This window comes from Lacerta agilis, chromosome 2 (assembly GCF_009819535.1).
Source record: "Lacerta agilis isolate rLacAgi1 chromosome 2, rLacAgi1.pri, whole genome shotgun sequence".
In the NCBI taxonomy this organism is placed as follows: Eukaryota; Metazoa; Chordata; class Lepidosauria; order Squamata; family Lacertidae; genus Lacerta; species Lacerta agilis.
Window position 1 is genome coordinate 116562472 of NC_046313.1, and position 12943 is coordinate 116575414.

The 12943-nt window shown below is 46.4% G+C and overlaps 1 protein-coding gene and 1 long non-coding RNA gene across 5 annotated transcripts in view; one reads left to right on the forward strand and one right to left on the reverse strand.

The window, feature by feature from the left end:
- The window catches only part of LOC117042706 (zinc finger protein 501-like), a 59574-nt gene extending 55808 nt beyond the window's left edge, over positions 1-3766 (forward strand). The window contains exons 1-2 of one of the 3 annotated variants that reach the window (XM_033142315.1): positions 881-1063; positions 2238-3764. In XM_033142315.1, coding sequence (XP_032998206.1) covers positions 931-1063; positions 2238-3613 — 1509 coding nt within the window. In that variant the 5' untranslated portion in view covers positions 881-930 and the 3' untranslated portion in view covers positions 3614-3764. Of the gene's footprint in view, positions 1-880; positions 1064-2237 lie in introns of those variants that run through there. The other 2 variants (XM_033142317.1, XM_033142313.1) reach the window with 2 other exon arrangements.
- Positions 3767-7416: 3650 nt separating this feature from the next.
- LOC117042855 lies at positions 7417-9981 on the reverse strand. Of its 2 annotated transcripts, none has more exons than XR_004426082.1 (3): positions 9897-9981; positions 9211-9336; positions 7417-8170 (listed from the first exon to the last, which is right to left on the reverse strand). It is a non-coding gene; the product is annotated as an uncharacterized LOC117042855 (long non-coding RNA). The 2 variants fall into 2 exon arrangements; XR_004426083.1 differs by having other exon boundaries at positions 9211-9344; positions 9897-9911.
- Positions 9982-12943: the final 2962 nt, after the last annotated feature.

Here is a 12943-nt window from a genome sequence, read left to right on the forward strand (position 1 = left end):
CACATGGCATTCAGATTTGTATCTTAATATTATACTTCTTTAATCTACCGTTGCTTATACTATCATAGGTCTCCTACTCACTCTAACTACCATAATTGCAATAATATTTCTACACATTAACTACAAAGCTTCTTGAAGTCCTATTAACGTATTCAACTGCGAATTGTTAATCAAATAGTTTGTAAACTTTAACCAGTCGATGATGAATTTCTGGTCCCGCTGTTCCCGGATTCTTCCCGTCATTTTGTCCAGTTCTGCATATTCCATTAGTTTCACTGTCCAATCCTCTTTTGTCGGTATTTCTTCTTGTTTCCACCTTTGTGCTAGCAAAATCCTAGCTGCAGTCACTGCATATTGGAAAAGTTTAATATCCTGCTTTTTAATGTCTCTACCTATGATACCTAGTAAAAAGGCTTCAGGTTTTTTAACAAAAGTATATTTCAGCATTTTTCTCAGTTCATGATATATCATGTCCCAGTATGCCCTTACCTTCTTACACTCCCACCACATGATAAAAGGTACCGACTTTTTCCTTACATTTCCAACATTTATTATCAGACTTATACATCTTTGCTAGTTTGCTCTGCCCTCGAAATACAGGCCCTTCCCTTAAAGTGGGGTTGCAGCATGAGGAGGAACAGAGGGAGGCAGCCGTGTCACAGCTTTAGCCTGGCAAAAAAGGAAAGGGATGTTTTTAATGGTGGTGGGAAGAAGATCCTCTTTCGGGCGTGACTCCACTTTCCTCGCATGGTGGGGTCCAGGAGGAAGGTGCCCTTCTTTTACCAAGGAAGGTGGGAGCTCCACACCTAGGCTAGGTTATCATTCACCAGCAAATTGTCTTGGGCAGGAAAATGCCTGCAGTGCCTCTGAGGCTCCCTTTGCTTCTTCCTCCCTCCCAGGAACCTGCATCTACTGAGCTCATCAGGAAGGATGGAAGAGGCTGATCCTGCAAACCTAGCGAGGATGGAAGGACAAAGATGGACAGTTGACCTAGTCAGGCTGCCTCCTGCATTCCTCCCCACAACCTCCAATCGTTCTCTCCCAGGACCCTCAGAGAGATCTGGTGTGTTCCAGGGAATGGAGAGGGGGACATGGAGGGATGTTGACAGTGGGAAAGCACTCTGGCAAGAAAAGGGCCAGAGCTTTGGGCCAGGGGTCAGCAGCTTTTTTCAGCCGCGGGCCAGTCCACCGTCCCTCAGACCATGTGGTGGGCCGGACTATTTATTTGGGGGGGTGAACAAATTCCTATGCCCCACAAATAACCCAGAGCTGTATTTTAAATAAAAGGACACATTCTACTCTCGTAAAAACCACGCTGATTCCCAGACCATCCACAGACTGGATTGAGAAGGTGATGGGGCCGCATCAGGCCCACGGGCCTTAGGTTGCCTACCCCTGATCTGGGCTCTCAGAGATAAAAGATACTACACTGCTGAGAGCCTGTTTTTAATATGCTTTTCAATTGGGTTTGTTTGCTTTTAGTGTTTAAACTGTTTTTAACAGTTATAAGGGCATTTTGTGGGATGCGCCTGGGAGGGGAGGAGCAGGAGGAGGCCCATTTTCAGTGGTTCTGGGTAGGCGGAGGTATGATGTGGGAGGAGGCGCAGGCTGGGTAAGAGGCACACGACACAGGTAGTTAGTCCCAGCCCCCCCCCACTCCTAGGGAATTGTGGTTGTCATATCAGGCAGACCACAGCAACTCAGCATGTTGGCTAACCTACGTTATTGCATATTATACACAGTCAGAGGACTTCAACATGGCTCCCTCTCTCTCTAGCATCAGACAGCAAAGAGAAAGAACAAAGGACAATAGTCCCACTTCAGGGAAACACAGTAAGACAAAACATCCTGTCTACGTCACTTCCCACTCTGTGGAATCAAAACACATACCCAGTCATGTGAAAAACAATAAACCCATGACTGCACACAGGGGAATGAATATTCTATGTCCCTATGGAACGCCCTGCCTTCAGATGTCAAGGAGATAAAGAACAACATAACTTTTAGAAGGCATCCGAAGGCAGCCCTGTACCAGGATGTTTGTAATGTTTGATGTTTTACTGTGTTATAAATATGCTGTAAGCAGCCCAGAGTGACTGCGAAAACCCAGTCAGATGTGCAGGATACGAATATTATTAGTATTATTATTATTATCATCATCATCAGGTGTTACAGAAAGTATCACTAGGATTGTAATTTGGATTACACTGTTAATTGTAATCTTCCCTTAATTTTAGCAGGTGATGAACAGGACAGTCATCGTTCTTCGGGCTCATCAGAAAGAACCAAGCATGAAGTCAAAGGAAGGACCTTTCAAGATCAAGAGGAAACAAGATCACAGATGAAAAGCCTAGAAGAAAATGGGAGGAATAAAGGCCTTCTAATGCAGACTAATAACAGCCATCAAATCACCGTCCAGAAAAAACATCACAAGGGGAAGAGAACAAATGATAGCCCTTTATGTGGCAAAACATTCAAAGGTAAATCTAGCTTGAACTCACACTGCAGAAACCACACAGAGGAGAAACCGTGTAAATGCTTGGTGTGTGGAAAGAACTTCAGTGACAGCTCAGGCCTAAAATCACATGAAAGAATTCACGCAGGACAGGAATCCTATGAATGCCTAGAATGTGGAAAGAGTTTCAGTTGTTACTCATACCTTAAAAAACATCACAAAGTCCACAATGAGGAGAAGCCGTATACCTGTTTTGAGTGTGGAAAAAACTTCAATCACAGCTCAAGCTTTACATCACATCAAAGAATTCACACAGGGGAGAAGCCGTATAAATGTTGGGAGTGCGGAATGAGATTTCGTTACAGCACAAACCTTACAACGCACCAAAGAATTCACACTGGGGAGAAATCTTATAAATGTTTGGAGTGCGGAAGAAGCTTTGCTCACAGTGCTAGCCTTACTTCACATAAGAGAACACACACAGGGGAGAAACCATATAAATGCCTGGAATGTGGAAAGAGCTTCAGTCAGCATGCACACCTTGCTTCACATAAGAGAACTCACACTGGTGAGAAGCCATATAAATGTTTTGAGTGTGGGAACAGCTTCAGTCAGAGTTCACACCTTACTGTGCATGAGCGAATCCATACAGGGGAAAAACCATATAAATGTGTGACATGTGGAAAGAGCTTTAGTAACCACACATACCTTGTTAGCCATCGCAGAATCCATACAGAAGAGAAGCCATATAAGTGCTTTGAGTGTGGAAAGAGCTTCAGGCAGGATACAGGCCTTCGTCTACATCAAAAAATTCACAGAGGTGAAAAACCGTATACATGTTTTGAGTGTGGAAAGAGCTTCAGTTACAGCCCAGGCCTTACATCGCATCTAAAAATTCACACAGGGGAGAAACCGTATACCTGTTCTGAGTGTGGAAAAAGCTTCACTCGCAGCCCAGGCCTTACATCGCATCTAAAAATTCACACAGGGGAGAAACCGTATACCTGTTCTGAGTGTGGAAAAAGGTTTGCTCACAGTGCTAGCCTTATTCCACATAAGAGAACCCACACAGGGGAGAAACCATATAAATGCTTGGAATGTGGAAAGAGCTTCATTCAGAGTGCACACCTTACTGTGCATAAGCAAATCCATAAGTGAAACAACCAGTTAATTGTTTGACATGTGGGAAGAGTTTCTGTACTAACACATAACTTACTTACCATCACAGGGTCCATACAAGGGAGAAGCCATAGAAGTGCTTTGTGTGTGGAAAAACCTTCAGCCAGAGTTCAAGCTTTAGTACACATTTAAAAAATTCACAGTGGGGAGAAACCTCGTGCATGTTTTGAATGTGGAAGGAGGTTTACTTGCAACTCACATCTTGCTCGTCAATCGTCCAGGGAAGCATAAAGCTGTTCCTTGAGATGCATGAAAAGTATAGAGGGCATCCTTTGGGGACTTGGTGAGCTGGCAACCACTGAAAAACATTATATACTGTTTGGAGCCAGTGTATTCCAATGGAGAGTGGAGGGGTATTTGGGATGAAAGATTAATAATAACAACAATAATAATTTATTTATACCCCACCCATCTGGCTAGATTTCCCCAGCCACTCTTGGTGTTTCCCAACAGAATATTAATAATAATTATTATAAGGTGATATTATTTCTTCCCTAGTACCTTTACGCCTCTGTAACATTGTTTGTTTCCTGTAAGTACCTTCTGTATCCCATTTTTGTTTACCTTTAGTAAACTAGTTGGTAGTTAAAAGGAAGTAACCCTAGTAAAAATTGTTATCCGACTTGGTTCCTGAGTGTACATGTGGTAGTTTCTAGCCAATAAAGTTTGCTTCAAATGCAAGATTACTGTTCTGCATGAGGATGTGAGAATATTTACTCCTAACTTCCAGGACATGTTTAATAATAATGATAATAATAAAGCTAAGAACTAGCACCAGGGTCCAAATAGGTCATCACGGGGATCTCTTTTTAGATCAAATTATGCCAACTGTCTCGATGCCGTGATCCATAGAAATAAACCATAGTAAAAAGTTACATGTATCTGAAGAAGTGTGCATGCACACGAAAGCTCATACCAAAAAGAAACTTGGTTGGTCTCTAATGTGCTACTGGAAGGAATTTTTTATTTTGTTTTGACCATAGTAAAAAGTTCATCGTGGCACCCATCTTTACAGCGTCTCTCTCTCCCAGCTTGAAGCAAAACTCATACTGTTGCTTGTATTGCATCTTGGCTCATTCAAAAAACTTATGTTAGCCCTCCAAGGCCATTGCAGACGCGCCTTCAGCCAGCTCTTGCTACAGCAAGGAAACGACAACCAGAACGAACCAGCAGAAGTAATGTCAGGAGTTGTGTTTGTCATGCATGGCAACTGTGGGGCGATCTCAGTACATCACGGCTCAGCCTGGTTTTTGACACAAAGCAGATTGGTAATATTGTGTTGCTTGGGGGGTGTGGGGGTCCATTGTGGGTCTTTGTAGACGGTCCGTTTCCTGGTGACGTTTGCACTGAATGTGGCTACTCCACTCTTCAAGGGGTTGTTTCCCTCCTTTTATTCCCCACTCCCACTTCATATAGAAACTCTTTAGAATAGGGCTGTGAATATACTAGGACAGAGAGTGACACACACACACACAAAAAAAAAACCACAAATCTGTTCTGCCACATTCACAGCACATATCCCCCATGAAATCACCTAAGATTTCTGGGACCTTGTTTTGCTGGTTAAGGGTGCTGAGAGTTGTTAGGAGACCCTTAGTTCCCTCCCAACTGGTGGTGACAATAAACTATTACATGGGTTGTACAGTTCGACACACAGCTTTTTCAGGGATTACATTTCGGTGATAGTGTGTAAAGCCAACATTGCATATCGTTTGGACAAATGCCTTGGATAGTGGCTAACAGATTGAGGTTGAATCCTGATAAGACAGAAGTATTGTTTTGGGGGGACAGGGGGCAGGCTGGTGTGGAGGACTCCCTGGTCCTGAAAGAGAGGCATTGATGTTTTGGAAAAATAAGGGTAGAGAGGACAGGATTAGCTGGAAACTCAGTTCAACACTACAATACACGGCATGGGTTATTTTTTTCTTTGATGCCTTCCTGTCTATCAGTATGAGTTTGCTACACTTGCTAGTGAGAACTGATCCATAGTCGTTATTTTTACCTGAGAGGACAATTTATTGGGTATGTATTTTTCATTTATTTATTTATGTTTATTGATATGCAGGTTAGAATCATAGAATCATAGTTGGAAGAGACCACAGGGGCCATCCAGTCCAACCCCCTGCCAAGCAGGAAAGATTATCTTCCCAGTTACTACCACCCCTCACTTCTGGGCACTTGGAACTTAAGGAAGTGATTTTGCTCAGTGCCCTTTAGAACATCCATTATTCCTTATCTCCCAACTTTGTGCTATATAGCTCATTAGCAATCTGAGTTCCCCTACCTGATGGTGCTGGAGGAGACTCTTGAGAGTCCCATAGACTGCAAGAAGATCAAACCTATCCATTCTTAAAGAAATCAGCCCTGAGTGCTCACTGGAAGGACAGATCCTGAAGTTGAGGCTCCAGTACTTTGGCCACCTCATGAGAAGAGAAGACTCCCTGGAAAAGACCCTGATGTTGGGAAAGATGGAGGGCACAAGGAGAAGGGGACGACAGAGGATGAGATGGTTGGACAGTGTTCTCGAAGCTACTAACATGAGTTTGGCCAAACTGCGAGAGGCAGTGAAGGATAGGCGTGCCTGGCGTGCTCTGGCCCGTGGGGTCACGAAGAGTCGGACACGACTGAACGACTGAACAACAACCTGAAAGCCCAGTACAAAAATTTGAGACTGATCTTCCTCTCCCCCAGTTCCTACATATAAACAGAATACACCTCAGAATGTTTAATGTGTTTCAACATGCTTATTTTTTGTGTAACAATTAATAGGAAAATCTCATGTAAATTTAACCTACTCTGACATCCATCACATTGGTTTTTCAATCTGTTGGTTGCAGTTCTCAGTATGCACTTGTTTTTCCTTTAGGACTAATTACAGTCGTTAACAGTCATCAACAGGTTTTCCACACCCATCAGCCAATCACCCATTCCCACCACCCTTCTGAGTAATACCCCTCCTCACTCTCTTACTATAGTGACTTCCATTTCAGTGTATCTGAAGAAGTGTGCATACACACGAAAGCTCATACCAAGAACAAACTTAGTTGTCTCTAAGGTGCTACTGGAAGGAATTTTATATTTTGCCAGGAGCCTCACAAACTAGATTTCTCTCAGAAATGGGCAGTAACTGCTCCCCCTCGCCCTCTTCAGCAACCGGCATTCAGTCATATTATCCATCACATCTGTGCTTGGATTTGAAGAAACATTTCCAATTTATATACTTGTTTCCTTGCAATCCAGTTCAGTCCCCTCCCTCCCAAGATCTTTCTTCCTTCCAAGACCTCTCCTTCTCTCAGCCACTGGTTGTCCCATTTACTCTTTCCAGCTCCTGCTGGCTCTCCGACTGGATCCTATTTTGGACAGAGGTGACTTGGCAGCTGCACTCCAGGCTCTGGTAACTTCCAGGCTGGGTTACTGCAATGTCTTCTATTTGGAGCTTCCCTTAAAGATGACTCAGAAACTTCCATGGGCCCAGATTACTTGCTGGGGTTAAATCTACCTCTGATATAAATCCTAAACCCTTGTTCAACCACTTGGACCACATATGGCTTCTGGGTGAATGGTGAATGCCATGTCAGCAGATTCCTTGAGACCACAAGGCCTTCCTCTCTCCCCAGAAACACACACAGGCACACAGGGATTGTTTATTGTAAATTTATTCCTTTAACCATTAACATCTACAGCATCTGCATTTTTTTTACTTTTTATAATTCTCCACCCTCGTGACAACAGGTGTACGATTTCTCCCATGTGAATTATTGTATGAATTCCATGAAATTTAGCAACAGTGGTGTTCTAATTAAATTAAAGTGCCTTCCTCATTACAAGAATCTAAATATTTTTCTCCTCTTGATTCACTTACGCAAAATGAGTTGTGAAATCTGACCAAATCTGTTCCCACATTCCAAGTATACATATGGTTTATCCCATGTGAGTTCTTCTATGATAAGTAAGGCTAGATCCATGTGCAAATCTCCTTCCACACTCCAGACATTTATATGCTTTCTCCCCTGTGTGAATTTTTTGGTGTTCTGTAAGGCTTCTGTTGCGACTGAATCTCTTTCCACACTCAAAGCATCTATGTGGTTTCTCCTCGCTGTGGACTTCCTGATGCGTTTTAAGGCTTGAGTGGCGATTGAAACTCTTTCCACATTCATAGGATTCCTGTCCTGCGTGAATTCTTTCATGTGATTTTAGGCCTGAGCTGTCACTGCAACTCTTTCCACACACCAAGCATTTACACAGTTTCTCCTCTGTGTGAATTATGCAGTGTGAGTTGAGGCTAGATTTACCTTTGAATGTTTTGCCAGATAAAGAGCTATCATTTGATCTCTTCCCCTTGTGATGTTTTTTTCTGGACTGGGATTCAATGGCCGTTATCAGTCTGCGTAATAAAACCATTATTCCTCCCGATCTCTTCTTGGTTGTTCTCTTGTGGTTTTGTTTCTTGTTGATCTTGAAAGGTCTTTCCTTTGACTTCATGCTTGGTTCTTTCTGATGACACCCGAGAACGATGACTGTCCTGTTCATCACCTGCTAAAATTAAGGGAAGATGACAATTTAAAATGTAGTGAAAATTACAATCCTAGTGAGACCTTCTGTAACATCTGATGGTGGTGGAGGTGGTGGTGATGATGATAATGGTGATAATTTTGTTTTTTATACTCCACCGATCTGGCTGGGTCTCCCCAGCCACGCTGGGCAGCTTACAAAATATATAAACCATCAAACATTAAAAGCTCCCCAATACAGGGCTGCCTTCAGATGCCTTCTAAAAGTTACATAGCTCTTTACATCGTTGTCAACTGAAGGGTGCCACTACTGAGAAGGCCCTCTGCCTAGTTCCCTGTAACTTCACTTCTGGCAATGAAGAAGAGGAGTAGTTTGGATTTGATATCCCGCTTTTCACTACCCTAAGGAGTCTCAAAGCGGCTCACATTCTCCTTTCCCTTCCTCCCCCACAACAAACACTCTGTGAGGTGAGTGGGGCTGAGAGACTTCAGAGAAGTGTGACTAGCCCAAGGTCACCCAGCAGCTGCATGTGGAGGAGCGGAGACACAAACCCGGTTCCGCAGATTACGAGTCTACTGCCCTTAACCACTACACCACACTGGCTCTCGGAAGTCCCTCAGAGCTGGACCTCAGTGTCTGGGGTTGGAGATGCTCCTTCAGGTCTATGGGGTCGAGGCCATGTAGATCCTTTAAGACCGGTTTTATATGCTCCTGGCAACTGCTCCCAGTCACCAGTCTAGCTGCCGCATTCTGGATTAATTGTAGTTTCCAAGTCACCTTCAAAGGCAGCCCCACCTAGAGCACATTGTAGCAATCCAAGCGGGAGATAAGCAGAGCATGTACCACTGTCTGTGTGCAGGTGGGGTCTCAGCCTGTGTACCAGACAGCAGCCCCCAAACCCTGGCTGTGCCCAAGTCACCATTAAAAAATATTCCATTCCTGCCTGTCCTTAATCTCTGCCAGTCCAGCGGTCTGGCCCTGCAGCCTTCCTTATTTTTTTTGCCAGGGGAGCTTTCTGACCCTCAACAACCCCCAGGTCCCCATCTCCATTCCCTGGAACTCACCAGATCTCTCTGAGGGTCCTGAGAGAGAACAGTCAGAGGTTGTGGGAGACAGCCTGACCAGGTCAACCGTCCATCTTCCTCCTTCCATCCTTGCTAGGTTTGCAGAATCAGACTCTGTCATCCTTCCTGAGGAGCTCAGATGGGAAAAGAAGCAAAGTGACCCTCAGAGGCCCTGCAGGGATTCTCCTGCCCTAGTTATTCTCCTGCCCCTGGCCATCCCCTCTGCAACAGTCCCCAACAGGTTTTAAACATGTTTTGTGGTTCCAAATTAATCTCTGCTTTCTGTATCCTTTCTTAAGGTGGGCATGGTACGCTAAGTAGTGACCTGAAAGTAGATACCCATTGAACTCAGTGGAGCTTACTCATGAGTAAATCTGCAATGGACTGCTGTGCATATTCTCCCTCTTCTGACACCCAGAAACACATCGTTCCTCTTCCCCTCCCTTCTTACAATCAAGACCTTCTTGCCTTTTCTTCCCTATGTCTTTTCTGCTCACTGTGTTGGGGGGTTCCCTCCCCTAGCCTCAGATGGTGCTGGAGGTAGGGAGCCGGTCCTTTCTAGGATCCTGCCTCCTTGAAACTATTTTGCAGAACTCATAAGTTTAAACAACCTGCAGGTTTCTGGGATTTTCCTTGTTTCCACTCTCCATCCCTCCATGCCCCCATCTCTATTCCCTGCCACTCACCAGATCTCTCTGAGGGTCCTGGAGGGGAACAGACAGCGGTTGTGGGAGACATCCTGACCAGGTCAACCGTCCATCTTCCTCCTTCCATCCTAGCTTGGTTTGCAGGATCAGCCTCTTCCATCCTTCCTGAGGAGCTCAGAAGCTGCAGGTTCCTGGGAGGGAGGGAGAAGCAAAGGGAGCCTCAGAAGCCCTGCAGCTATTTTCCGGCCGAAGATATTTTATTGGTGAATGATAAGCCTGCCTAGGAGTGGAGATCCCACTTGCAGTAAAAGAGACGTGGCCCCCTTCTGAACCCCACCATGCCAGGAAAGTGAACCTGAAAGAGGATCTTCCTCCCACCACCATTAAAAACATCCCTTTCCTTTCTTCCCAGCCTGGAGCTGTGACCGGACTGCCTCCCTCCGTTCCTCCTCCCCCCCCCCCACCCCACATTAGGGGAAGGGGCTGTAGCTCAAGGGCAGAGCATCTCAGCAGGCAGAAATGCCCCAGATTCATCCCCCATGGCCTAATCCTGCCCCCTCTACCCAGCACCGACCCCTCTTTCTCCAAAACAGCAATGCCTCCTTCCTCCTCTTCCCAGAGCCCTCCCGCCTCCTTTCCTTTGGGGGGGTTTCCTTCCCCACCCTAAAACTGCCTCCCTCCCTGCCTAGTCTTCTTGCCTTGCTCTCGTCCTGGGGCGCCCCTGCACCCCTTAAAGCCTTTTGCACTCATCGCAGCTCTTTGGGGGCTGAATTGGGGGTGCAACCCCACGCATGCTCCCTCCCGCCGCTGCCCCTTTGCGAAACTGCCCTCTCCTGCAAAGCAGCTGCACTGACACGGGAGCCCCCCCCCCCAAAAAAATATCCCCCCCTTTTCCCTACCTTGCAAAAGGCAGAGTCACCCCACATTAGGGGAAGGGGCTGTAGCTCTAGGGCAGAGCATCTCCTCAACAGGCAGAAATGCCCCAGCAGCACCCTCCCCCCGTGGCTTAATCCTGCCCCCTCTACCCAGCACCGACCCCTTTCTCTCCGAAACATCCATGCCTCCCTCCCTTTCCTTTGGGGGGTTTCCTACTCCACCCCCCCCCAACTGCCTCCATGCTCTCCTCCTGGGGCGTCCCTGCACCCCTCGAGCCCATCTGCTCTCCCCACAGCTCTTTAGGGGCTCAATTGACCCCATGCATGCTCCTCTCCCGCAAAGCAGCTGCTCTGACACGGGAGACCCCCAAACCCCACCCCCTTTTCCTACCTTGCAAAAGGCAGCCTTCCGCTCTGCCGAATCTCCTCCCTCGCAGCTTATCAAATGGGGCAAACGGAGGAGGAAGTGACGCGTTCTCCCTCCCCCAGGAAGTCCTCTCTCTCAGAATATAATCGCTGCCTTTAACCCTTGAAGAGCCAGAATTTCTCACCCACCCTCCTACCCACACCCAAACTGTAAGGTGCTGGGGACATTGTGGATTCTGCTTCAGGGGGACCCCATTAAATTGGGTTGCTACCTTTGTTCTGGCAAAATACAGTGCGGTTGGGGGTGATTCCTCCTCGCCCCCTTTTTCGCTGAATCGACTTCGAAGCAATCCATTACAATCTATTGCAGCCTAACATGATGCCCACTCCGGAATTTCTCTCTATCATCATTTCCAACAATTTCCTCCAAAATTTTCATTTCCCAGAAGGTGGAAGGAGCAACAAAGGGATCATTTATCTTGGGCCTCACCAATTCTTATTTTTTTAAAAAAAATTAAAAGATGATGCATAGTTAGCCTTGAACTCCTGAGAATGTATACAAAATATTCCAAATGCATGTTGGAAATGAAAGGAACATAAATGGATATTTTATCACGTTTGGTGGATATGTAAAAAAAGCTATTTAAAATATTGGGCATGAAATCACATTAGGTGCCAAAAGCGGGCAGGATCGCCTGGTCAGGTTCCCCTCCCCCCCCCCCCCGGCTCAGGTGTGCCCTTGGCCTGCCTCCGGCCAGGATGGGACAAAAGGACAGAGGCCGGGGGCAGGGTCAAGGGCCAGGTAAAAGCGGCACAGCCGCCCAGCTTTCCCTCCTTTCGGTTTCCCTCCCGCAGGTTCACCCGCTCCCCTTCCCTCTAATTAACTCAACTTTCTCTTTATAGTGGGTGCGGTAGGTTGCGGTCATCAAGTCAATAATTCTTTTGTTTGCAGGTTAACTTCTTGCGTTACAGGTCAGCGGGCGATGCTGTGGTCTTAGATGGTTGCCGTATTCGGGACTGGGAAGGAATTTCCCCTGCATTGGCAGGTTTTGCCGCCCCCGCAGCATTTCGTCACAACTTTGGCGGAGTTAGGCCTTGGCAAGGCTGCCTTTAGTCTATCATCTGGGGGAAGGGAGCGGCCATGCTCCTCTTCCCAAGCGGCGGCGCGTGCGGGGCCCGTTAGAGGGCAAAATTCGGGAGTCCCTGACCTCAAGGCAGCAGCACACAGGTCAAACTCCCGGACCGAGGCTAGTGGGTGGGCATGCTGTGTTAAGTGTGTGCTTTGCAGTCCCCACCCGCTGTGCCTCTACATCCTGCATATCCTCAGCTCACGGGCTGAGAGGGTTGCCTGCCAAGGCCTATGCCAAGTTCTCCCACTTCTGAAATTAATAAAGTTGTGGCCAATTTGAGCCCATACCTTGGTCTCGTCCCATGTTTTTGGTGAAGGGGTGGGCACCATGGGCAGGGATTTGCACGTGTGACCGCAAATAGGAGTAAAATGCTACCCAGTGGAGTAGCCATATTCAGCCCCAACATCAGCAGAAAATTCTCCACCCATCACAATACTCAAAAAGAGCCCCCCCCCCAGTAATAATAATTTATTTACATGCCTCCTATCTGACTTGGTTCCCCCAGCCACTCTAGGTGGCTTCCAATCCACTTTCTTTTTGGGGGGCAGAGGGGAGGGTTAAGAACTTAATTCGTTCTGGAGATCCGTTCTTAACCTAAAACTGTTCTTAACCTGAAGCACCACTTTAGCTAATGGGACCTCCCGCTGCCGCTGCACTGCCAGAGCACAATTTCTGTTCTTATCCTGAAGGAAATTTCTTAACCTGAAGCGTTATT